This window comes from Myiozetetes cayanensis, unplaced genomic scaffold (genome assembly GCF_022539395.1).
Source record: "Myiozetetes cayanensis isolate MyiCay16 unplaced genomic scaffold, myiCay2020 scf6-25, whole genome shotgun sequence".
In the NCBI taxonomy this organism is placed as follows: domain Eukaryota; kingdom Metazoa; phylum Chordata; class Aves; order Passeriformes; family Tyrannidae; genus Myiozetetes; species Myiozetetes cayanensis.
The window spans coordinates 38,804,881-38,831,703 of NW_026087853.1; the positions used below are offsets into that span (position 1 = coordinate 38,804,881).

Genomic DNA, 26,823 nt, shown 5'->3' on the forward strand with positions numbered 1-26,823 from the left:
CTACAGATAACGATTTATAGAATATCCTGAATTGAAAAGGATCCACAAGGATCACTGAAGTCCCTGCACACAACAGCCCCAAGAATCCCACCATATGTCTCAGGGCATGGTTCAAACACTTGAATTCTGTCAGGCTTGGTGCTATGGACACTTCCCTGGGGAGCCTGTTCCAGTGCTCAACCACCCCCTGGGTGAAGAACCTTTTCCTACTATCCAACCTAAACCTCCCCAACACAGCTTCATGCTGTTCCCTTGGGTCCTGTCACGAGTCCTCAGAGAGAACAGATGAGTGCCTGCCTCTCCACTTCCCCTTGTGATGAAGCTGTAAATCCAACGTACCAAAACACTTGCTTAGATTGGTCTGCTTGTCAATGAACACCTTGGCAGAGACGACATTTCCAAATGGCATGAACATCTGCAGCAGATCCTGATCCCCAAACTCCTGGGGAAGATGGTAGATAAACAGATTGGCTCCCTCTGGACCTTCAAATGACAAGTAGGAATAGAAATTCAGAAAGAGCATGGATAACATATGCCCACTGCACAAAAGAAGGTGGAAGAGCCACTCAAGCCAAATTTTCTGGATAAAACAGTGAAACTGTTGTTCGCACTCCTGCAGAGAACCTGATCCCAGAATAAATTAGCATGACTCTTTGTAGGGATTGATCGAAGAATTCTAGTTCTTTCTCACCATTTTTGCTTGAAATTTACACATTGTGCAAGACACAGATATTTGACCAAATAATAAGTTTGACTCCCAGATGTTGACTAAACCAAAAATGGCTATGCAAAGCTTGTGGTCCCAAAACAACCAAGTGAAACTCAATACAAAATACAAATAACTGTACTGCTTTAAATCTGAAAGATTCTTTTCTAAACATCCTACATATTCTGCTGTAAACTTACTCCTATATTCTTCATTACTTTACACTAAATATTAAATTGAACCTGAATCTGAAGAGTGAAGAGACTGGCATAAGTATCTGTGGGAAGAGGTGAAGGACCAAGAAAATGACATTAACAAAACCACATCTGATTCTCTGACAGTGGGATGTATCACACTGTACACTAATACCCCTCCTTCCCCCTGAGGAAATGGAGGAGTATGATTACAAAGTGTTTAAGACTAGACAAATCCTGTGAGAAATCTCCTGTACAAAATCTACTTTGGGCAGCCCTTTACACAAAGATCGTGCAGGTTTTCCTTCTTTATCTTCAGTAACTCCAGGATTCTAAAAAAATGCCCCCAAATGAAAGATCTGCAGATAACGTAGCTGCAAGGGCTAACCCTGCCCTTTTGAAAACCCCTCTCAGGTTGTTTCTACAGGTGTCTGCCTACCTTCTTTTTGACTTCCCGCTGCACCAATACTCTGCTGTGTTAAGAGACTCTGGTTATAGAGTGTGGGCAGTGCAGCAGCAGCATATTGCTGGATTCCAGAATAAGCCTGTGTGAGGGCTTCCATTGTGCTACCTGTCCCATTTGAAAGACCACCACTGCCAAGTCCTCCATTTAAGGCTGCCATTCCTGGATAAGAAAGAGGAAATAAAAGATGACTGAGTGCTTCCACTGAGCCAGACTGATAACCTTTCAAATACTCTGCAGTATTACAAAAAGCAGAGAGCAGAAAAAATAACCCCCCAGATTTAGCACAGGCTGAGGAATGTTAATCAGCTACTCCCCCAACCCACCACAACACGTAACTTACCTGCTAAAGAGCTAACGTTGAGGCCTGCGGTAGCCCCTGCCAGCGTCTGCAATGCTCCAAGAGAAGCCATGGGATTAACAGAGGAGCTGCTACTGGAGCTAGGTGAGGAACCTGCTATTAAAATAAAATAATTAAACTTCAAGCAGTATTTTTTGGTCGTGATAATTCAACTTCTTTGTTATTTCTGCTCTAAAGGCTAGTAAAGAGCAGATGAAGGCAACACAGTATAGTTTATGTAAAAAAAAAAAAGGAAAAGCCATTTGACAGATGAGAACACCATTTAAAAAAAACCCCAAACTCATCCCCAATAAAATGGTAGCAGTTAAGGAAAAAAGTTAGAGAGCAAAGTAAAAGGAAGAATGGATACCTTCCCTACTTTAAAGGGTAGTGATTTTAAATAAATTCAGTCAAACCACTATAAAAAGCTGGACACACAGTTAATTTAGTTTAGATGCCTTTATCTGAAATGTCTTTAGACAAAACAAGAAATGCTTTAGTACCGAAAATACCAAGAAAATTCAAGACTTTTATTTTTATCTTTATTTTAGGAAATAAAGATATAATATAATAATATTTAAAATAATATATAATAGGAATTGCTATACTAAGTCAGCAGCCCTTTTCTGATGATGACTAAAGGTAGAAAAATAACAGTAGAGCAGAAATACAGGGCAAGTACAAAGGAATGCTTCCTATGTAGTCTATTGACCAATGCAGCCATCTGTGAATCTAGGATTTTTTCAGCCAAAGGCAATGTCTTTGTGCTAAAGTCACCATTTTCATTCATTTATTTCACTGCATTTTGAACACCGACTTGTTGGACTGAGGCATGACTTCTGCAATTTAGTCATGTGCTATGCAAGGAAATATCTTTTATTATTTTTGAACTGTCAGCTGACAACTTGGCCTGGTATCCTGCAATTCTTGATTGAAATATCTAATGACTGTTCTTTCCCTGTTCACCTCCATCATAACATTAATATATTTGTAGGCTTTAATCATATCCTTCTCCCATATCAGTCTTCCAGTTTTCAGCTTGTTGCTCCTAACAGGGAAGGAGTTCCACGGTTCTAGTCATCATTTCTGTTCTTCTGGGTTTTTTTAAATGTTATATTTTAGATCAGAAAACAGCACACAGCAACGGGCATGGAAAACCAATATCGCTTTATACCTGTTCTTTACTCCATCCCCAATTCTTAACATTGTTTCTGTGCAGTTTTTGTTGGGTGGTTTGGGGATTTTTTTCTTGCTACTAAGGTTACATTTTCTTAGATCTATCTACTGAGTTCTATCTAGTCAAAAAGGTTAACTCTAAGAGAACCGGATGGAAAGTATTTGAGAAGGTTTGAATATGCATAAAAGAAGCAAAAATTTGAATATATAATAAAGAACAGCTAGGAAAGATAATGAAACTTGGACATCAAGTAAAAACTTGTGGAGGCTGTCCTAATTCAGTCATCTGAATCCAGGCAATGAGCTGAAGAGAACTTAAATTCAGGCAATGAATCTGACTGAACTGTCAGAATTAGTTCTAGTAAAACCAGAAATACTATGATTTATTTCTCTGAAAACTATTTTGCCAGAGAACACACTAAGGCCACCAAAATCATCTAGGCTTTGCTGGATCTTTGATGGTTGCCTTTAGAAGGAGGAGAAATGGAAACATACCTCAGCATTTGCAACCATTCTATTTTGCTCTGGAGCAGACAATTCTTACCGGTGTCAGAGTCAAAAAGATGGCAGACAAGACACTGCAATCCTGAGATATTTCTATAATATTTTCTGGAACATCCCTTTCACAAGTTAGCAGTTTAAATGAGTTTATATAAGGCCATGGTCTCTGCAACATTGGTTAGCTAAAGGTGTGTACAGCAGTAGATTGTTCAGTTCCAAAGAGCAGTTTATCTTCAGCAAGGTTGAAGGTTTTGCTTCATCCTAGTCTATGTCAAAACACACAATACTGCTCGGAACTATCTAAAAATATTGCCTGAAATGGGTAGGAAGACAGCACAACAAAAATACTAAACACCACTGAGTTCAACCATTCTGACATTTAGCCTATCCATAGTCCACAGACTGCACGGTGTGGACTTCCAAGTTCCCGAGACACAAATGATATCAGTGCAGATGAAAGAAAACAAAAAAGGTAACTATGCAGAAGGACTGCCTGGATTTTTCCACCAATTATGCAATTTGAAGAGAGATGTCCAAATAAGCATCAGGTGAACATTTGGATGACAGATGGAGAGAAGTCAAGGAGGTAGCCATCTTATCTGCAGTTAGGTTTGAGGTTATCACAGCAGATGTTGCCATATATCCCACAGACAAGGCAGGCATTTACATAGTACTGAACTGCTATATACTGAGGTTTTTTCAAGGTCTGGGTGTGGTTCAGGAGGGATAGATACCTTCTGTGTGGATTCCTACAGTTGTCCATGTGAATACATACAGAGTGAAAGTGCATATAAATATTAATCAAAAGAGAATTTCAAGTTTGCTTTTGTACCTAAGACTGCTTCATCTTATAAGCCTCTGAAGAGTGAACAGATACATCTGTATTGAATATTAATTCAAATGTCCCATCATGATAACTTAATTGTTGACACACAATCATTTACTGATATGACCAGCAATCAGAAGGTTATTTGGATTCAGCACAGAAAGTACTTAAAAATGAGCTGCTCCCCACTCCCTAGCCGCTCCACCAGCATGATCAAAAATGGAACAGAGTCCTGAAATATGTTTTTCATCAAGGGAAAAAGAATTTGCATAGTTCTGTGAAACAGCAAAATTCCCAGAGGGGGAAAAAATTTCAAAGAATCACACAATAATAGCATAACTTCAGTTGAAAGGGACCTCTGTGGATCATCCATTCTAATGGTCTGTTGAGAGCTTGTCTAACCTCTGAGTTTGGTCACTCTGTTCATGGTCCTTTCCAGAAGTATTCTCAGTCTCTGAAATGACGGAGATTCCACAGCCCCTCTGGTACCTGGTTCCTGAGCTTAATCACTCTTGCCAATAATTTTCTTTTTCTATATAGTCAGAATTTTCTGTGTTGCAACTTTGTCCATTGCCCCTGTCCTTTCACTGCACACTTCTGAAAAAACCACATCTTTTCCAGCACATCTGACATTTGAACTGCACAACCTGCCAGCCCCTTCCTCCACCTTGACAAAACGGAGAAAAAACTTGCTCCAGTCATCATTAGACAAGACAGCCAATGAGGAAATCTTAGTTCTAAATGCCACTCACAGTAAATTGTAACCTGACAATTTCAGCTCCGCTACTGCATGAGGAAATATAGGAGAAATCATGAGATATATTCACCTTTGTGCTCCCTTAATGATGAAGGAGCATTACTGGGTTATAAATGCAGCTCTTTTGTATCTTCAACTCAGAATTTTTGTTTGGTTTTTGTTTGGTTTTCAATTATGGAATAAAATACATAGCTGGGAGTAAAGATAAATTTTAAAATTTTAATCTTTTAAGGATGCAGCCCACAAAGTTTTTATGTAAAAATGTCCAGCAACAGAATACTCTTTGAACTACATTCCTTCTTGGGAATTTCTTTAAGTAGAAAACTGTGCAAAGTGCCCATAATTTAACCCCCAATCATATGACAAAGTTTTCAAAACCGCTTTTCCTTGTAATCTCTTAATCTCTTGGTCCAGCTCCTTGATCTTTCTACACAATTCAAAAAGCTACCTGTGGAAATTTAAAATCGCCTCCAACTCCCTTTGGGTCTCTCACATTCACAGGTGAGGATGTCAGTTCTGTAGGCTGGATGCCACAGATACTGGAAAACTGACACTGTAAATATACAGGGTCTCCCCTCCCATGCCAGGATTTAGTAATAACTCAAAATAGGATAGAAATAGTTGAGTAGAATACTGATCCTCATTTGTGGTAAAAACTGAGCACATCTTCTGTAAGCATAATAGAATTTTTTGCTTGTTGCTTTTAATGAGCACGTTTGACAGTAAGGCAGCAAAAGAACACTACTTAGACATTTCTGTGTCTCTAAATAGCCTAAAGTTAAAAATCCCAAACAAAACACAAAAAAGCCACATACGAGAAAGATTTTTATGTGCAACTTGTATACTGTGTTCTAGACAACTGCTTTCCAGCACATGTGCTAGGTTTCTGTTTTCCTACTTCTATGAGGAAGTTAAAGTATCCTTTTCTTCATCTATGGAATATAAACAGTACTGTTCTAGTGCACAGAATGCATTACCTCATGCTTAAGGCATTTTCTGTTTCCATGTTGAGAGGAACAGGGCACATCTGCCACACAGCCTGCCTAAAACCACAGATACACCAAGTATGTGATGAAATTGTAATAACATGACTGGAAGGAGGTCACCTACCTTTCTATTATGACCTCAAAAAGTCTTTTTACTCAAAATTAATCTGACCATTTGGAGGAAGGAACACAGCAGGTAAAAATGGCTTTGCTGATAGCAAATGTATCTACCCCAAACAAAGGCTAGTGAATCTATGAGTAAAACTTTTTATGTATTAAGGAATCCACATGAAAATGACTAACAAAGGATAGACAAAAGAGATGACATCTATCTTGAAATGACTCCTAAGGCAACCCATGCCCTAACACACTGCAGCATAGGTAGTCTCTTACCTGAGCTGGTGAGCACACTCAGGGGACTGCTGGAGGAAGTGAGTGCAGCGGTACCACTCGGTGTGTTCTGAGCTGCACTGGCTGCAGCTGCTAACGCAGCCAGGTTCTGTAATTGCATCGCATTCAGTCCTGCAACACATTGAAGAATGAAGAGTTTCTCCTATAACAGTCACCACCAACCAGGGGGAACAGATCCAGCAAACTCAGCACATCACAAGGGAGTAACAGGAAGAAGCTTAAAAGCGAGAGACTTAATACTAGTTACTGATCTTTACTGTATCATCATTCCTTGCTATAATTAAAAAAGAAGTTTTTCTTTGCCCGGATTGATGTGATTCAGTATGTGAAAAGGCCACGTATTCATTACCCCAGATGTAGACTCCAGAGTACAGAAATTTTCAAGCAGTGTTCTCTCTGGTTACAAAAGCACAGCAGCTTCAAATGAGAGTTAAGTCAGGATCTGACAGCTCACGTGCAAGCTGGAGAACTTGCCTAGACACCAGGCCAATACCTTCCTCCACTTTCATGTCCCTCCACTCCCTTGGAACGGAACAGCAGTAACTGCAAAATTCTTTCAAGCAAGCCTCACACCACAGTGGTCACAGAGTCACAGCTTTAACCCACCGTCAGCTAAGCATCAGCATGTTTTGTTTGCTTCCCCTGGCAGTCAAGAAACAACAGTCAATCATGAGATAATTGTTAAGTGGCAACTCCTGACCACAAGACCAACCTATGTCTGTGTAAGGAAGTTAGCTGGTCAAACACAGTGGCAAGGAAACCAGGAAACGTCATATTGTAGACAGGTAGCAAGGAATACTGCAGGGGCAAGAAGATACCTCTGTGCTTATGAACTTTTACTAGTCAATTTACTCATTTGAGTCACCTTCATTTTGAGTCATCATTTTTTAATGAAACCATTTGGTCAGTACTGGCACCAAATTTTGCCCTCTTTTCCTGCTGTGGGATTATCATTGAAATGGATCTCTTCTGAATTCTGTTTTTAACAGTCCTTTGGCAGACTAGCTCATTCTTCCAATTCTGCCTCTCTTCTCTTTTCCCTTATTTTCCATTTTTTGTCTCTACTTTTGCTTCTTTTAACAATTCCAAATATTCCATTATATTTCTTCCCAACATAATTAAAACCAAAATGAAATTAATCACCATTTATTTAACAACATCAAAACATTGTAGGCAGAGGTGGCATCTCATCTTTTGGACACAGTAAGAACTTAGTGGCAAAGCACACATCTCAAGTAACTAAAAGCTCTGTTTCGTAATTTAAGCATGTAAGCAGACAACAAAAATATAAGTGACAATGTCATATATACTACCTTTAGTATAGTTTGTTTGTTTGTCTCTTTTTCAATTGTTTTCTCTTTGTAACAGGGTGTGTTTGCCTAGCCAAGTTTAGTTCCCAAAACAAGGGGATTCTGCCTTTATTTAGATTCAAGGTGCCATTGTAACAGAAAAACATGAAGTTAAAATAAAAAAGGTTTTATTTTTTGCTTTTACTGTGCTACAGAGGGTTAAAAGTGCAAGTGTTGGAGCTCATGAAGAACAGAGCAGTTTGCTTCCTTAACTGAAGCAGTTTGTCATATGTACACTGCACCTGCCCTCTTGTCATCACACTGTTTTCCCATCTGCTTTCAAACAGGGTTGAGATTAAATTTTGTCTACAAAGTCTGATATATTTTGGGATCTAATCACCTACTTAATTTCTCTTTCTATGAATTTCAAAAAAGAAGTTCAGATACTAAAACGACTTTGAAACTACAATCTTTTCTGTAAAGAACCACAGACTTGGAATAATTTTTATAACACCCTGCAACATGCTATTCATATCTATGATTTCTCAATTTTTAAGTGTGGTGGTTTTTGTGTGTGTGTGGTTTTTTTTGTTTGGTTGGTTTGTTTTGTTTTTGTTTTTGTTTTTTTTAAATAGGGAAGAAAACTACCCTGGAAACTTCAGGGGATATCTCAGCTAATTAGCCCCTTCTACCTGCCCCAGACCTTATTGTACTTTCTCCTTTATTAAAAAAAACTTGCTTTTAAACAGACACAAGAGGGGAGAAAAGGAGTATCACGTGCATAACAAAATCCATTATAGATCACCACCCTACAGGATATCAGTGAAACTGATTTTTAAAAAACATTGATTTTTTGCAAGAATGTTAGATCTAAAAGCTCTGAAGAGGTCTAATGTGAAAAAAGTCAGTATAGAAACCTGACATTAGAATCAACTTTAAATATAAAATCAAAGTTCTTACAATTAAAAACATAACATTTTGCAAAAGCTTGTAATTGCTACTGATGGGTGCACCAACCAACACAAATCAGATGTACAAACCCACTTATAGATCAAAATCTGCACAGACAGGGCACGTGACATTGGGAACTACTGTAAAACTCCAGGAGGCAATTTTAAAAGCTTGAAGTGCTCAGTATTAAAACTGAGCAGAAGAATTTAGAGAATGTGGTGAATGGAGTTATTAATGTATTTTATTATTCCCAACCCTGTGAAGACAGAAGGGACAATCAACTTACAGCCTCAATACTGTTATACTTAGTGAATATTCTGACGAGCAGTCCTCCGCAAAGAATTCGGCTCATACCTATTAAGCTGGTATTTCCCTAACAGCAATGGCATAATTAATTATAATTAAAATGAATGAATGAAAAAACCTGAATAAAGGACTAGCTCACATTCCTAACAACACTGTGTTGTCAACTTAAATGCTTTGTTCTTAAATACATTGAAAATGGGAAAACTAAGAATTCATTATCACTGAATCATGTGCATTAATGTGCCTATTTCAAAAGGCAGTTCTTCACACATGCACCTCTTTGGATGAAAATAAAGAGAGCACTCTCTGTTATTCACAAGGGAAGATAATTGAAAACGCCAGAGGTTGGAGAGATACCACCACTTACCTTGGAGACCAATAGTTAACTAAGATTAAGAAGAAACACCCACACTTGCAGCAGAGGATTCCATTCATTCCGAAGCAGTGGATAAACTCAGGACTAGTTATATCAAATTACATTAATGTATCTACAGCCTTTTGCTACTTTCTCTACCCTCATCCTCTTTTGTTTGGCACTTAATTTGTCTTCTGGTGGAAAAAACTCACCTCCCATTGGGTGGAGGCTGCTCAATGTGTTCAGGTTCCCAGATGAAGCAGCTGCTGTCTGCTGAAGGAGCTGCAAATAAAGCTAGACATTACACCAAAAAACAAAACAAGAGTGAGAGTGAGGGCTGGCTCTGCTTCTGGGAGAAACTGCATCACACCACAGCCAGAGCGCCGTCACAAATGAATTCCCGCTGCCCATGCACCTCATTGTAGCAAAGCGTAAAGAGAATTCCCCTTGTGCAACACAGCCAGAGCACCACCACAGTGAAAATCCTCACAGCCCATGCATCACATTGCAGCCAAAGCAACAGCACAATGCTTTCCTCACTCAACATTATCAACGGTGAGGGAAAATTATAGCTAATACACCAAGACAAAACCAGCAGAATCAGTAGTGTGAGAGAGAATTCCTACTCAAAGCACCTAAGGCAAGACTGCCACCCCTAAGCATACGCTACCTCACAACACTACAGCTGACACTGCCAGCATGGGACAAATGGCAATGTCATATCAAAAACAGAGAGTCACTAGGAGAGGGAACTTTCTCTACTTTCCTTATGCACACACACATAAGAGATTTTCAGACTGAGCTCAGAAGCTAAAGATTTCCAATTCCTTTTTCCATTAACTAGCTGTGGTAAAAAAATTTCAATCTACCAAAACTAAAGAAGTACTAAGAGAATTGCCCTATTTCAATTACACAGCACATCAAGAATGAGATGAAATTTTCTTTTTCTGTCCTTCAGACCCTATATTGCAAAAATACAGTTCTCAGAACTACTCTGGCAACCCACATAAGTCAAAGCACATCAGTTTATGAAAAGTTCATCCCTTAGGACCCAGTAGAATCAACTAACGTCAGTGACAAACAGCAGTTGGTGACAAAGACCTAGTCCTGCAGTCTGTTGCATTATTTCTGCTAAAGAGAGTAGTTTCTATCTATTTTCTATAGGGTTTTTGTTTATTTGTTTGGGTTTTTTTACTCTGTTTCCAATCTGATCACCTTTTCTATTTGGACAGTGCAGACTACTGTTTCAGGTTTCACTGGAAGAGGATGACAGAAATAAAGAGCTGAGAAAGGAAAAATGATAAAAGAATACAAGAACTATTTCATCAGAGAGACATGAAAAGGGCATTTATGTGGGTAAACTTTAAGGCTGTAATATATAAAGAAAAAGCACAAAGTCATTCTACAGAATGCAGGAGAAAAACCCAGGGTTTCAGTAATGAGGGCTACTGTGACTGGGGTGGAAATCCTCCCTTAAATGTATCCTGACCAGATGTTAGCGCATAACAGTTTCAGCCTTCTCATCCACACAATGGGGATTAAGAGCCCCGCCCCTATCTATCAGAAGCCTTCTAAAAATGAATACCATAAACACTGCAAGACAGTCAGACACTGCAATCCCTGAAGAGATGAAAGAACCCAAATTAGAAACTCACTGCTAAGTACTGGGGTCCAAGTGTGTTGAGACCAGCCAGGTTTCCCCATATTGAGGCAGCACTGATCTGTTGCATTTGTTGCTGGAGTTGCTGAGCAATTCGTTTCTGCTCTTTGTCCTTCTGCGTGTCTGCAAATTTTACCACAATGGGAGAAGAACAGCCCTGCAAACAGCAATTCAAACAATTACATATCTGCTATCCCTGCTATCCCCAGCAGTCACAAAAACACTACATTAAGACCCAGTCACTGGAAGCAACTCTCTCCCCCCATGTGTATATATACATATATATTTAAATAGCACATTTCATTAAAGGTTTAAAATCTTGTTTGCTTTTAATTCCATTTTGTATTTTGGTATTTTCTCTGCAGATGAAGTTCCTATCTTGAACTCTAAAAATAGGAGCAGAACAAACACAAAGGTCCAGGAGCAGTATTTGTGAAGAAACACATACTGCACTTATCCTTCTCTTAAACTCCACAGTGACTGCCTGACAAATTACACCTGCTCCTGACACCCATTAACTTGTTTTACCTCCATGGTTTGTGCTTGGTGCATTGCTTTGATTGCTGTTTGTGCCATGGCTCTTGTTGTAAAAGTCACAAATGCACAACCTGAGGAAAAAGCAAAAAGAAACCAAATCTTTCACTACATCCACAATTACTGGGATGAATACAGAAATCAAAGTGCCTACTGGGCAGGGAGGGGGTATAGGTGGGAATCACAGAAAAAGCTTAAATTCCATGTTAAGTTGCAAAAGGCAGTATCCTCCAACTGCCAAAAAAGCTTCCTGCTTACCTCTGCTCAGGCCATCTGGGCCCCGTAATATCCTGCATTCTTCAATCTGCCCAAAGGGGGAGAACATCACTCGGATATCATTTTCATTGCACTTCTTGGATATCATTCCAATAAACAACTTCCTATCTTCTACTGCTAAGAAATCAAAAGGTAGAGAGTATTACCAGCAAATAGGCACTTACTAGATCTTATTTTATCAAGTCTTCTCTATTACCCTGTATTTAGGGTAGAGACTTATCACAACCAGATTCCCAGTAATGGACTGTGTTTTCAATTAAGGAGGATGCATACGAGATACTTCAATGAACCTGAAGGATGCCTATTCTATGATGATTTATGTTCACAATTCACTGTTTTTTCCTTGCAAAGCCTGTGAGCAGCAAGAATGTTAAACAAAAAAGGTAAAAAGTATGTTAAGATTCAGCACTTCTCTGTATCTTTTCAGTTCCTGGTAAAAAAATACTTGAATGTGGTTTACTGGACTATTTTCATCCTCCTTCCTCTGCGTCTTCTATCTTTAGACTACCAACATACCTAACCGTACATAAACAAGCAAGTGAACTGCAGAAAGCTGCTTTCTAGCCTCTTCATCATAGCAATCACTTAAATTTAGATGTGTCTACTTCTTCATGCTCCTCTCTCAACAGTGCAAGCAACAGCAGTTGCAAAAAAATTGAACAGTTTTATTTCTGTTATTAATATGCACCAAAAGTGATATGTACTGATCTGTACCAGAAGCATGAAAATAACACCTCAAATCAAGCCATGGACTCTGTGGTACTGTATCTTGTCTCTGAATCCTGATGCTACTAAATACATTAGAGTTGAAGAATACCTTTCAGTGTGCAGATTATTTTAAAATATATGGTTCAGAAAGACATTTCTTTTAACTTTTCAGTTAGTGGTTACTAATGTCAGTTAAAGGTCACTTGAGGGAGTGGGGTAAATTTGAATTCAGAGCAGAATTTCATACCTCTTGATTTGCTTATTTAAGGAGGTTAATCACCTCCAAAACACTTTCTTTTGTGGGATGAAGCAAATTATGCAGAATAACACTTGAAAATACAAATACCAGTTTAGAAATACAGCATTCATCACAATATAAAATACAGTATGATGAAGGCTGTAGCAAAATTTGAAGCTTCAATTAAGTCTTCTCTCATTCAGTGCCACGGTGAGGGAAAATCAACTTATTTGCTGAGTGTGCTATGGTGCTAGGAAGGAAAATTCCAGACTATTCCAGCTGACATGACTTTAACTGGCTATTAAATCTTAATGTGGTACTTAGTTCACTTTCTGTTCTTAGAGCAGAAAGCTGCTTTTCAATACTTTTTGCAGTCCATTTTAGTTCAAGAGATCCAGAATCCCTTTTATTAGTGTTCAAATACTTCTTAACCTCACCTACAGCCTCAGAATTATCACCCTAAAATTCCATTACTCTTTTTTTCTTTCCATTATTTCCCCAGGATATTTGTGTGTGTGTGTGTGTGTGTGTGTGTAAAGCAAGATGCATTTTAGCTTAGAGAACCTATTCTGTTCTCCTCCCAATAATAATTCAAAGGAATGACTCCCTTCTAGATATATTTACACAGAAACTTATTCTATAAACACATGAAGGAATCTGCAGATGGAATTACTCCTACTGTATGATGCCATATATTCCATCTTCTGTTTTCAATTATCTTAAGACCTAAGCTTTCTGAAACAAGGATTATCTTCTCCATGATGCAATGTTAATCTTACTGCAAATGAAGAAAATAAAATTCAGCCAAGCCTAGAAAGGCTAAAACTACAAGATGTTAAACACTTTATTTGTTTATGTTGCAGCAGCATATATCAATACATATATGTTTGAACATGCATGCATGTATGTATATATACTCAAAATGGAAACGCATGGCTAAATGATCATTTACCCAATGGTGGATGTGAAATTCTTAATCCACCTGAAATGTGCAGAAATACTGTTTTTCTTCTCTATTGAACTGTTGTTAATTCTCAACCTTTCTTGTATACTACAAAAAATAGTTTTCACTCCTACCCTAGCTGCAACAAACTTCCTTCAAAGGCCTTGAGGCCTTGCTTCAAACTGGACAAGCATAGAATCATAGGATAGTTTGGGTTGGAAAGGACCTTAAAGATCATCTAGTTCCAAGTCCCTGCCACAGGCAGAGACACCTTCCACTAGACCAGGCAGCTCAAAGCTCCATCCAACCAGGTCTTGAACACTTCCAGGGATGAGGCATCCACAGCTCCTCTGGGCAACGTGTTCCAGTGTCTCACCATCCTCACAGTAAATAATTTCTTCCTAGTATCTAATCTAAATCTTCTTCAGTTTAATACTGTGCTATCCCCTGTTCCATCACTAGACTCCTGGATAAACAATTCATCCCTGTCCTTCTTCTAGGCCTCCTTCAGATACTGTAAGGCTGCTAGAAGGTGTCCCTGGAGCCTTCTCTTTTCCAGGCTGAACAACCCCAACTCTCTCAGCCCATCCTCACAGGGGAGATGCTCCAGCCCTCTGATCACCTTGATGGCCCTCCCGTGGACATGCTTGAGCAGGTCCATGTCTTATGCTGGGGCTCCCAGAGCTGGATGCAGTACTAAAGGTAGGGTCTCATAACAGTGGACTAGAGTGGGAAAATCACCCTCCTTGACCTGTTAGTCCTTCTTTGGATGCAGTCCAGAATATGGTTGTCTGTCTGGGCTGCAAGTGCATGTTGCCAGTTTATGTTAAGTTTTTCATCCAAAAATATCCCCAAGTCCTTCTCCTGAGGGCTGGTCTCAATCCAGTCATCACCCAGCCTGTATCCATGTTTGCAGGACCTTGCAGTTGGCCTTCTGAACTTCATGAGGTTTGCACAGGCCCACCTCTCCAGCCTGTCAAGGCTCCTCTGGATGGCATCCCCCCCCTCTAGGGTGTCAACTACAGCACTCAGAGTGACATCATCCATGAGCTTGCTGAGGGTGCACTCAATCCCACTGTCCATGTCCCCAACAAAGATTTAAACCACCTTAGCACAAAGAAGAACTCACTGGATGTTTCCCCAACTGACAACATGGTTCTACCACAAGCAGCAGCAGTGGGAGATACTCTGAGTCATGGAATTTTGGAGACATCACTCACACTACCTACTATATGCAAAACATACCTTTCTCTTTTAATTTTTTAATTTTAAAAAATCAGGCCTCCAATCGAGACTTCATCAAAAGCTGTTTAACAAAAGGGAAATCCTCAAGCTTCCCAATTAGCACAAATACCACCCAACTCAGACTTGAGTAAAGCTTACCATTACTCTTTTCACTGTCAGCTGGTTTCATCTGGATAGGATGGTGCATCTGAAACATAAAAAAGATTATTTGATCCTAGATACATTCACTGCATATTATATGAAATACATCCCATAAGAATTGTGGAAGAAAGAAATTATAGCCTAAATTGCCTCTAGAGAGGTGCATATGTAACATTACATAAATTCCTAGAAGAAAGGCTTTCCTAATTACATACCATCATTCCTCTTCAGAGAGAATTATAAAAGCCATGCCCACCCACTTCACTACCATATTATTCTCCTAAATGCTCCAAAATTCCCTTAAGATCTCTTATCATATAAACCTCGTGACATCGAGCTTTTGAATAGTTGTTTTAAAACATTATTTGAGGGCACAATAACATGTGTTTGTACTTCAGTGGTCCTGGAGCTCAGAAAAAGAAGACAGAGTTATGCAGAAAGCAGGGCTCTGCTCTTACCCCTGGGAGGATCTTCATGTTGTGAAGAGCATTCTGTGCTTCTAGTGCAGCTTTACGGGTATAAAATGTAACAAAACAGCACCCTGCAATTAAAGCAAAATGATAGTCAGGAAAGAACACTAAATCTTGACATGCTGTATAGAAATTGTAAATCCCACTTCCATCCTTCCAATGCAAAATTCATTCCATCACAATGTTGTGGAGCAACAGAGTATTAATTTGATGTTCTGCTTTGCAATTATAATCCATACTCCTCAAGCATCCTCATCACTACTGAGCTCTAAAAAAAAAAAAATATTTTCTTCAGCTCAGCTAATGATTGGATAACAATTCAAGTATTAGACAAGTACACTTAAAAGATTGTAAAGCTCAGGCCTGCATGCACACCTGGTCACACAGAGCTCCAACACACAGGGATCTCTGAATAAGCAAACAGCTAAGACTGCAACTATGTGAAACTGGCTGAAAGCCCAAGTGTCACATGAAAAGTACAGGAGTTCTCACCTTTGCTTTGAGGAGGGTTTTGGCTCCTGTCCCTCAAGACATTGATTTCATAGACAGCACCATACTGTTCAAAAAGTTCTCTTAGATCCTTCTCACACCAGCTCCTTGGGACTTGACCCACAAACATCTTGATAGCATCTAGATCAGGTTGGTCTGGGTGATCCAGTGTGCCATTCATTTTCTTTGAGCTATGAAAACCAAGAAGGAATTTCTCGTTTATATCTTCCACAGACAAAAGAATGCTTACAGTAAGATTAAAAAAAATATTTCTACAAATATATAGATGTATATGAATAAAATTTACACACAAAAAGAGACTCTTGCACATTCCCAGTACTGCACACAGGAAAATATTCACATTCATTGGCAATCTGCTTACTTGGAAATCAAACACACTCTACATAGCTGTTTAAGACTTTGTTCCTATAATGTAGTCAACATCTGGGATTCAGGATATAAATCTGCTGAGATAACTGAAAAATATCACTAGTCCAACCATGTATAATTGTATTGGAAAAAAAAACCAAAAACAGAAGAGAAAGGAACCTAAACTCAAGCCTACCCGCAAACCACTCAAGTGATCAGTAACCACTGAAAATGAGAGGATAACATTTTAAAAATGTTTTTATATGATACTAACTGTAACTGTTTCCATCTTTAAAGAGAGAAACAGATACAACTGATCAGATTAAAAGTTTCTTTAAAGGTTACAAGGCAATACCTCTGTGAAACTAAGGAGCTTTCAACAATAACTGGAAAAAAACCAGGCTGAGATTGTACAGGAATAGATTGGGATTGGACAATCCAGTTAGTCACAATCAATCAGGCTGAGTAATGGCAGGATGTTAACATAGAAAAAACCCTCACTTATTAGACTACAACAACAGAGAAGTTTTGAATATGGAAATCTTGAATAGGTTTCAAGGCATTATATGTAGCCATACAACAGCTCACGCTCTATTAATTAAACTTGTGTTATGCTCAACCCAGTTAGTTGAGAGTCATACATTGCTCTCTGTATTGACTTCTCATTATTTGTTAGATGCAGTATGAGGTCTTGTTATCTATTAGCAGTCACAGCCTGGTGTACCAGAGGACCTATCTCTGTGGAAGTCTGACTGTAACGACACCCTATTGTAGCTACAGTGATTAGTAGGTTAAAATTGCTGACCAATCCCTGCATAATCTAGAAAAGACATGGGGAGTGGAACAATAACTATACAATGATTCCCCCCACCCCCAAACTCTTTGTTGAAGAATACAGGTGGTCTTCTTCCAGAGTAGTCAGCTCACTTCATCTCTGTTTTTTTCCTTTGAAGATCATTTGAATGGCTTAATACTGTACATGACAGTAAACAGTATTCCTCTCACTGTCCATCTGAAACCATATTCCCTCTGAATAGAACTTAAAAAAAATCCAAACCAGGTAATGTTTACTTAATTTTCCCCTCAATACGCTGCTGTTCAGAGCCTAAGGAAAAACTGATGCCAGGGAAAGCTCATAATTTTATAGCTGTATGAACAGACCTCACAAACAACAAAGCTTCTTACTAGAAGGGAAGGGTATCATCAAAAATCCTTTCACTCCTCTCCACCTTTCCGCTCAGAAAGGGTCAGCACCTCTTCAAATCGCCAAGGAAAACAATACTTTTAACAAAGATGTAAGCTACCTCTTATCACTTCAATTGAAAAAATTGTAAATAATTTACCCTCTTCCAAAAATAATTTTCAGCCTTACCTTCTATGTCATGCGTAGCTTCAAGAGCACAGCATGGCTCCTGTTAACTGGGCAACTCTTAATATGACCTCAGCAGTATTCAAGGATTATTTCACTCCTAATTAAAAGGTTTAGTCTGGTGTCATTAATAGGGAAGAACAGAAACTGTTCTCTCCAACAACTGATTTAAATAATTGATTTTATAGTATCAGCACTTGTAGATACTATAAACAATAATGCCAAACAGCTTTATTCCTCCTTAGCCCTTATCCCCACAATTATCAGACCATTTTTCCCCCTTGTAAACCAACATCAGTTGTCAATGACCACTAGGATTTATTCAAGAAAACAAACTGCAGGCTCTCCTACCTCTCCTTCCCGGCCCCCTGCCCCAAGGGGAGTTCATCAAACAGCAAAGGCTTTAGAGACAGCAACGCTAACTATTATTTTAGTTACAACTTGGACATGAAGACAAAATACTTACACAGGACTTGCATTTAAGGAGCAATGGTCCACCATCATCTCTGGGAGGAAATCCAACTTGAACGCAGCCATCACCTCAGTCTATGACAAACTACTAACACTAAATCAGTGTATTGCCTAACCCCCAAACAACGCCACTTCCAAAAGTTCTGCAGGTCTTAACACTCAGCCACACAAAAAACACTCAAACCACAGAAACAGAAGCTCAGGGAGACCAGCAATAGACACCACAGAAACAGGCTGGACTGGGAAAGGGACATGGAATCCCAGATTAAAAAGGGGATGTGACCATGTGAAGGGAGGCTCAGCTTAATACACAATGAAAATGCTGATGCACTAGGCTTGTTTTGTGCAATTTTCCCTGGCGAAGCAGTACTGAGTGCACTGTCAGATAAACAGAGTGTCAGATCCATGAAGATAGCAATGGCTAACAGAGCAGAAAGAATACAAACTCCAGTCTTTCCATCCCCAACTAACTCCTTGTCTCCCAAAATGGCGGTCCAAGGCCTTGAGGTTCAGACAGACACTTCCCGTTTTAGCAATATTAAGCTATTAAGTTGAAAGGCTCCTTAACCATAAACATTTCCAATAGCTGATCTCATTCTCTTCACCTTGTGCTCTATTATTGATACTCTCTTAAATTCTATGGCAAAAAATGCCAAGTAAAATGTTCCTCTAAACCTGCCAAAAAAAAATCTGAGCTAATAAGACATGATTACTCAAAAATTTCTTAACAACTGCAGAACATAAAAACTGACTCCTCTTTTTATAGGAGTAAAACATACATTGTTCTGGAAAAAATCCTTTGTCCATCGTGCATCTATAAAATCAGAGATGTACAGAGCCTACAAATGATGAAGTAAGGGAAAAAACACACTGATTCATTGAAAACTGTTTTATAATCTTTGAAAACACTGATCAGAACACCTCAGCTGCTTCATTATTAAAACAGGAATGACATGTTGATCAAGAAACTGTGAGGTGTATTTATACACACAATACAGACTTCTCATTAAATCTCCAAAAGGCAAACTAATGGGGAGATAATATGGATAAAAAGAGATGCACTGTGAGATGCAGAAACATTTGATTGTGGACAGTGAGTGCTGCAGAGGCAGCTGGGTGTGTCCGAGCACTCCAGTAAGAATGATTAATTGGAGTCTACCATGAATCCAGATAAGCCTTATATATGGTCGATAATCACAAAATAAACCCTTAGAGCATCAAGGACTGTATGCTGGAGCAGCTGTGATCATGTCTTTCTTGTCTGTTAATACTGCAACATGTATTTGCAGTTATTTTGACTGGTCAGTCAAAATATACAGCTTTATTTAAGCTTGCACAGTTACAGTATGTCAATTATTTTTTCATAAATAACATTTCCAACCTCAGAAAAACAAGAACACTGTCGAACTTTTGCCTACAGTGAGGTTAACTAAAAGGTTACTAAAAGGCATTAGGTCTTATAATATGAAGAGGTATGCCTGTTACTGCAAAATAAGGATATGAATTTCTCACACATCAGATATTCAACAGTAACTATTTCATACATGCTCTTACTATGTGGTAAATGCAAGAAAGCTTATTCTTTAATGAAAAGGGTGAAAGCTACATGCTAAACACCATTTTTAACAGCATGCAAATAGGCACTAGGGAGGACAGGGTTTTTAGCTTTCAGTAAATTAAACTGTTCAATCTACCTCTAGACATATGTTACAGGCTTCCCACTTGAAAAATGCCATGTTGCATAAAACACATGATACTGAAATGGTATACTGAGCCCAGAGCCCACTTCATGCATTTCTCTAAATAAGGAGCCTGTAGAGAAAAACACTTCATATTTATATAATTAGAACAGCAGATGATAGGGTGGGGTTCTTGCCACTGATCACATAAATCTATAGACTGACACTGTAAATTCTCACCCTGCCCATGAAGACCAGAATTCATTCCTTCTGGTCTTCCAGTCATCTTTAGCTTTTTTCAGCAACCAGTAAAGTGCCCCAGCAGCCATGCTCACTGTAGGTTGCATGAAAGATAATGACGGCAACTCTAGAAAATGGGTTTTAAAAAAGTTACTGAGATTGATCAGTTTACTGAAGCAAATCACTGCATCATTATGATTTGAACCTGTGCCCAACCCTTTCCCACATCTCTCTGCTCCTCAAAATCAAAGTTCTATCTGTTTGTTCCAATAAAACAAAACTGCAAAGCAGCAGGCACAATTTGGTGGAAAGGAAGAATCAATATTAGAACGGTGCATAAATATCTGAAGGTATGTTAGCCAAGACTCAGTGCCTCAGGGTGCTGTACTTCTGAAGCAACGATGGCAACTTCAGTGATGAAACACTAGTGTACCACCAGGTTTGTTTTAACATTATTTAGCTGAAGGCTTCAAGCTAGTGAAATTAAAATAATTGTGGACTTCAACTGTGAAAATAACTTCACTGGGAAAAGAGTGGAAAAAGATGGTATTTTGCTACTACACAGAAACAAGAAGTAAACGGGGATGTAGCGTTTCTTTAAAATTAAAGGAAACCCCAAAAGTAACCCTAACCACTGCTCACAGAGAAAGAAAAATAAGAGCTAAACACACTTATTTTTTGCTCAGATGTCAAATTCCTGCTGGCTTCCAGATCCATTCTTTGACTGTTTCTATTCAAAGGATAACGGAAACAATGTCTGAAATTCCAAGCTCTATGGACTGTAGCTACACATTTAAATGTGGTGCTCATCTGATAATACATACACCAAAAAACTTCTACACACTACATATTAGATCTCACTTTTTTACACTTCTAAAGCCCTAGATGATGCTGCAGAATGTATCACTTCATGTGCTCCTCGGAGATTGCAAAATACACATGCTGAAAGGTTTTGCTTTTAGGTTTACAGAATTATATTACATCCCGGGGCACAAAACCAAAAATCTACCATAAAACCAAAAATCCTGTGTCATATTTTCTTTCCTAAAAAAGTCTAGTTCTAATGAACAATTAACTCTGAAAGCTGAAGATAATACTTTTATTTTATACAATCTGAATCTCAGACAGCATGTGCAAATCTGAAGCTGAGGGACTACTGGGATGGTGAGAGCAAACTATGGGAAAGGATGCAGGCTATGGGGAAATCAGACACTGTGAAGCTCTGAAGGAGACAGGTCCTAGAATAAACTTCCCCTTGTATTATCTGTGCATATCCAGATTCCTACAGTGCTGCTGAATTGCAGTTTTGTTTTTAAACAGATAACCCCTAGGTTACATGCATCAAAATGCACTAAAGTACTTGTCAATATTTTGTTGTTTTATTGTTGATCATGTAAGCATGTGGTCAGACTGTTTTCTGCCTGTGCTGAAATCCAAACTGTCTCCCCATGCCTTACTGGGTACAAAAAAGCCCCTTATCCAGTTGCCAAAAGTGCAGTTTCTTCCTCTGCCAATCTCTTTGACCATTATGCACCGTGGGTACACAAATTTGACACATTCAGAATGTTGAATTTACCATCAAAATACATGAACTTTTTGGGCTGCCCACAATTCAGATTCAATTAACTGCAAAACTTTTTATTTATATGAACTTTTCTAGAAGTTCCAAGGTAAAGGGGTAGGAGGGAAAGACAATTGACTTTATTTTGGAAATAGCATGGTTTCACAGTGCTCTCTTGTACACATTTATTTGAAAGTAGATAAATGAGATTGAGACCTAGATGAATTTTTACCAATTAGGTTAGTAAATTTAATTCTAAAAATAGATTTTACTATAAGTTTTTTTTCCCCTCCCCTTCCTCAAAATATTTCTGGGGAAAAATTTGAGGTAAATCATCCTTGACCTATTTCTCTGGTTCATCAATGAAGTTCTGTGCTTCTACTTCAATTAATTCTGTGAAAGCTCAAAAGGAATGAATTATGAACTTCTGTCTGACTGAGGAATCCCCAGGACTCCCAGTTCTCTACCAGCAGATCAAACAGGAAGTCGCCTATCCCTCTGGTTTACAGGATGTTTTCTCTGCCCAAGTACTCTTATGGAAAATGAAAGAGCAACTAAATGTACCTTTTTTTCTTTAGTAAAGACAAATGACAAAAGCAAATAATACAAAATTTATTTTGTAAAATTACAGAATTATTTTCCTAGAAAAAGGAGAAAAGTCTTTGCACTGAAGTGAACAAATTTATTATTCTAATTAATTCTAAATAGCAGAGTTTATAAAAAGATAGACAACAAACACACACAGGCAAATTTTCTTTTGAATTGTCTATGGGCTTCCTCAAGTGCATATGCTTCTTTTGAAAGCTCTACTTCTGTTCTTCCTGCTATGCAACATTCACTTCTAACAGAATCTACTGACCCACAATTCACAAAACAGCTGCAGTTTCTGATGTTCATATGAGTAAAGCAGACTGGCAAAGGCAAACAGAAACTTAAGAGGGAATACCTTTAACTAAATTCATAGACAAATATTAAGTGGCGGTGACTTCTGTAATCCTGTCAAAGCTTGACAAGGTTTGAACACAACTGGATGCTTGCAAGAATATATTTTTCCACATCTATTAACTGCACATATATACCAACTGCATTTTTAAATGGATGAACCATCAGACTCAAAACACTGCATATAAGAACCACCACCTTCTAGCTAACATTAGGAAGGAAGGAACCTCATCTTTAAACATAGACTAATCAATAATTTTTAAGATTTCAGACCCATTTGCCTAATGCACATAGTACTAGGCACTAACAGAAGGAAACCAAAAATCAGACTATGTCCACTGTGGCAGTTCTCAAGGTCCTTAGTCACAACTTTTTAAATTTCTAAATCAACACATCCAGTGCAAAATCTTCATGTGGAAATAGATATGCAAGACACTGTTTGGATTAAACACACAAAAGTTACTGCTTCTCTGTGGCCACTGAGGTCATAACTATGTTGACCACAACACTATAGCAGTATAAGTCTGCTGGATGAAGGGATTCTGAATTAAGCTGGTCAGGAAAGACTGACTGCTTGAAAATGATATTTCAGAGAAAAATCAAGGGATTGAAAGGTGTGGCAGAAAAGAATGGTCTGTTCCAAGCTCTGTAGCAACCCAATGCAAAAATCCAAGCATATCCTATAGCTCTCAATATCCAGATGTCACATAGACAAACTGGGAGGCAGTGAACTGAGAACACTGTTTGCTATAGGATAAACCCATGCACTAGAGAGGTAACCTTTAACACAAGTATGACAATACATACCAAAAGCAGAAGCTAAAAAGCCAGTAAATCTCAAGATCCTTCAGTGACTTCTCCTTGCTTAGCTGTGCACCATAGACAACAGCCAGACTAGTTCAGAGCTGCTGGCACACGAATGGGACCAGAATAAGAGTTGACTATTCTGTTTTGACCTCCTCTTCACTTAATGTTAAATGATTAGGAACTTAGTGCAGTGATACATATTTACTGGTCTGACAAATTTATTTGAATATCAACAGTGGAATCAGCGTTTTCAAGAAGGAATCTTAGAATTATAGAATCTTACAACAGCTTGGGTTGGAAGGGACCTTAAAGATCATTCAGTTCCAATGCCCTCTGTCATGGGCAGAGACACCTTTCACTAGACCAGGTTGCTCAGGACCCCATCCAACCTGGCCTTGAACACTTCCAAGGACGGGGGCATCCATGACTTCTCTGGGCAGCCTGTTTCAGTGTCTCACCACCCTCACAGTGAAGAATTTCTTCCTAACACCTAATCTATCCTAGCCTCTTTCAGTTTGAAGCCATTTCCCCTTGTCCTGTCAGTACATGCTCTTGTAAATAATCTCTCCATCTTTCTTGTACGCTCCCTTCTGGTACTGGAGGTACTGGTATCACTGTGATGCCAAACAGTTCTGTTTTGACTGTCATATACTTATTCTTTGTCTGCAGAGTGTAGGTGTCCCTCTTGCTTTTACTTCAAACAACAAGTCCCAAAGTGAATGCATGTGAATGCACAACCTTGCAAAAGCCTGTGTATGTTGCTATTACCTTCTTTGGCAGTTTGTAGCTCCAAACCAATTTTCAAATGACATCTAAGAAAGCAAAACCTTAGTGACTGATACAACAGCACTTGTCCTCTGAGGAGGAAAGTAGATAGTACTTCAAACACAGGGTAGTAGATTCTCGGAACTCCTGGCAGGATAGGGCAGATGCAATAAGCTCACATGCCTGGAAAAACGAATTTGACAAGTACTTGGAAGGGACCCATCAGAGGCCACCAGAAAAACCACAATAGGCTGGGTTCTCCTGAGCTAAAACCAGAGAGGCCAAGAGACCACTGAGTCAGTTTTGTGGTGAAAACAAACACTATAGGTTGTCAGCCTCTACAAATGGTGAAGACAGGTCTGGAACATGCAGAAGAACAGGATGCCTATGCATTTGTGTTGGGACAAAATAAAAAAACACTATGTAAAAAAAAAAGAAGAGTTGTCCTGTTAAAGCTACCCAAGAACTGAAATATACACATTAGGTAAATGCTAATTAAAAGTGGTCAGCTATTACTGGTGTAACACTAAACCCTTCCCAACACCCCTTCTCCCTCCTCCCCAAACTACACAACAAACAAAACCCAAAACCCCATACCTCTGGACTTTGGGAAACATGACAGCACAGATAACAACCAGTTTATACACTTTACTTCCTTTTTAAAATGCCTTGCAATTGCTTTCAGTATGTCACCACATAACTGAGGAACAAATTCAATCTGTGATGTGCTCAACATCTGGTTCACTCCTGAGGAAAACTTACACCAAACGGCAGACAATAGCTCTGCAATATCAGAACTTATCTGCCAGGAAACAGGTTACAACATCTGTTCAAATCTGAGAAGCCAAAAAAAACCCCAGAAACAACAAACCCCAAACCACAACTAGGTCCTCTGCCAGTAACTGCTACCAACAGGACATTTAAAAAGAACATGGAAGAAGCTGAGTTATCAGTCTTAAGACCCTTTTATAGTACATGAATGAAGTTTACAACATTTAAGGCAGTGGCCTACAAACTTGTTCAATTTTCCTCTCATCGCCTCCTGATACATTGCCCCTTCATCTGCTTGCCTGAGAGGGGATGTAGGAGTGTGCTGTGAATATCCTGATGGGGCTATGGGTAGTGGAATTCTGTGATGTGAGCAACCCACAGCTCTGCAGACAATGATCTGCTTTTCTAGGGCAGAACAGCTGCACGATGCTACCCTGAGTTTTACTTTCTTAACGCACAGCTGTCAGCTAACACAGCAGCATGAGGTTGCTAACCCAGCGCTTGACCCACTGCAGCTGTGCCTGCTACTTCAGTGATGATCCTACAAAGGCTTGCACAGGCACTACAAAAGAAAAAAAATGGAACAGACTGGCCCATGAGACCACCTCCTGACAGTGACCTAAAACACCCCATCTCCAACTGTAAAATTTCTCATTACCCTACTGTCAGTGAGGAATATGCAAGTTGATAGCCTTCAAAGCATTATTTTGAGGTGTAACACAACTATTATTTCAAGAACCTGTTGTCTATTTAATTTGGCTTTTTTACACAAGGACAGAACTTCCAAAGAACTTCAAGTATCTCAGTCTGCAATAGTGCTATTTACAGAGTGAAGACAACTTCAGTTAGTACATATGGAGTTTTTCCAAAGGCAGCCACTATCTGCACACCCTGCTTTCAAGGAGAGTACTTGTACAGCACTAGGATAATAGTCTAATCCATTAAAACAGTGAATTCAATAAAAAATATGCCCATATAGGTAAAAATCTTCAAATTAAGATGATTTCCTAGAAGTCCCATCTTCTCTTTGGTGTTTAGTAATCTCCTTCTTATACCTGTTCCCTAATGATACATTACACACTTCCATTAATCTTCACAGAAATATAAAAAGAGGTACCTGGGTTATTTTCTTTCCCTTACAGTGTATGATATTTTCTTTTGCTATCTTTGATTTTGTAATTAAAGTTCCTAATTATGACCTTCAAAACAGTGATTTGAAATTTATAATAAATTTCTGGTTTTCCCAGATAAATTTTGTTTCTTTATCTTGCATATTTCCCTGACTTTTTCTGACTAAGGGAACGGAGAAGGTGAACTGAAAACACAGAGACACAGTAAGATTTACTGTGATGCAAAGAAAACACCAAAGGTTGGACTGAGATGACACTGTATGAAAGTTATTAGACATGAATCAAGGAAGCAGACAAAAAAATTGCCAAAAGACTAAATCTTGAATTGGGAGCAATTAATGCCAGACAACCTCTTAGAGCATCTCTACCAGCAGAACAGATAACAACAAACTTTAATGCAGGTTCCCTAGAATAATTAATTTTGGCAAATCACAGATAAGGAGTAAACACTGCATGTTTAGCCCTCTTTGCAAGACATTTTACAATTAATAATTGATATTAGGAAGAAGCATTGATGTATCCAGGGCACTTGCTTTTAAAGCAGATGTGTATAGGGTTCTTCCCCTCATTGTAGTATATTAAAAACAACAATAACAAACACAAGTAAAAAAATTAAATCCTTTTTCCTTACCTATAGGTTGTAGATTGCCTCTTTTTTTTTTTTTTTTTTGGTGAATAGATGCGAAACGTCTAATTTCAGGTACTGTTTAAGCTTTACAGGAAGGTATGCAAAGAAAATTTCAGTCTAAAATTA

At 38.7% G+C, this 26,823-nt stretch overlaps 1 protein-coding gene across 30 annotated transcripts in view; it reads right to left on the minus strand.

Annotated features, from left to right (window-relative positions):
- CELF1 (CUGBP Elav-like family member 1) overlaps positions 1 to 26,823 on the minus strand; it is a 57,970-nt gene that overhangs the window by 10,348 nt on the left and 20,799 nt on the right. For 8 of the 30 annotated variants that reach the window (XM_050335024.1, XM_050335029.1, XM_050335028.1 and 5 more), the window contains 11 exons: positions 15,969 to 16,156; positions 15,465 to 15,547; positions 15,004 to 15,052; positions 11,714 to 11,848; positions 11,450 to 11,529; positions 10,917 to 11,078; positions 9,474 to 9,555; positions 6,343 to 6,471; positions 1,707 to 1,820; positions 1,340 to 1,525; positions 340 to 483 (listed from right to left, as the gene is read on the minus strand). In XM_050335024.1, the coding sequence (XP_050190981.1) occupies positions 340 to 483; positions 1,340 to 1,525; positions 1,707 to 1,820; positions 6,343 to 6,471; positions 9,474 to 9,555; positions 10,917 to 11,078; positions 11,450 to 11,529; positions 11,714 to 11,848; positions 15,004 to 15,052; positions 15,465 to 15,547; positions 15,969 to 16,146 (1,342 nt within the window). In that variant the 5' untranslated portion in view covers positions 16,147 to 16,156. Of the gene's footprint in view, positions 1 to 339; positions 484 to 1,339; positions 1,526 to 1,706; positions 1,821 to 6,342; positions 6,472 to 9,473; positions 9,556 to 10,916; positions 11,079 to 11,449; positions 11,530 to 11,713; positions 11,849 to 15,003; positions 15,053 to 15,464; positions 15,548 to 15,968; positions 16,157 to 18,169; positions 18,256 to 26,823 lie in introns of those variants that run through there. The other 22 variants (XM_050335044.1, XM_050335040.1, XM_050335045.1 and 19 more) reach the window with 13 other exon arrangements.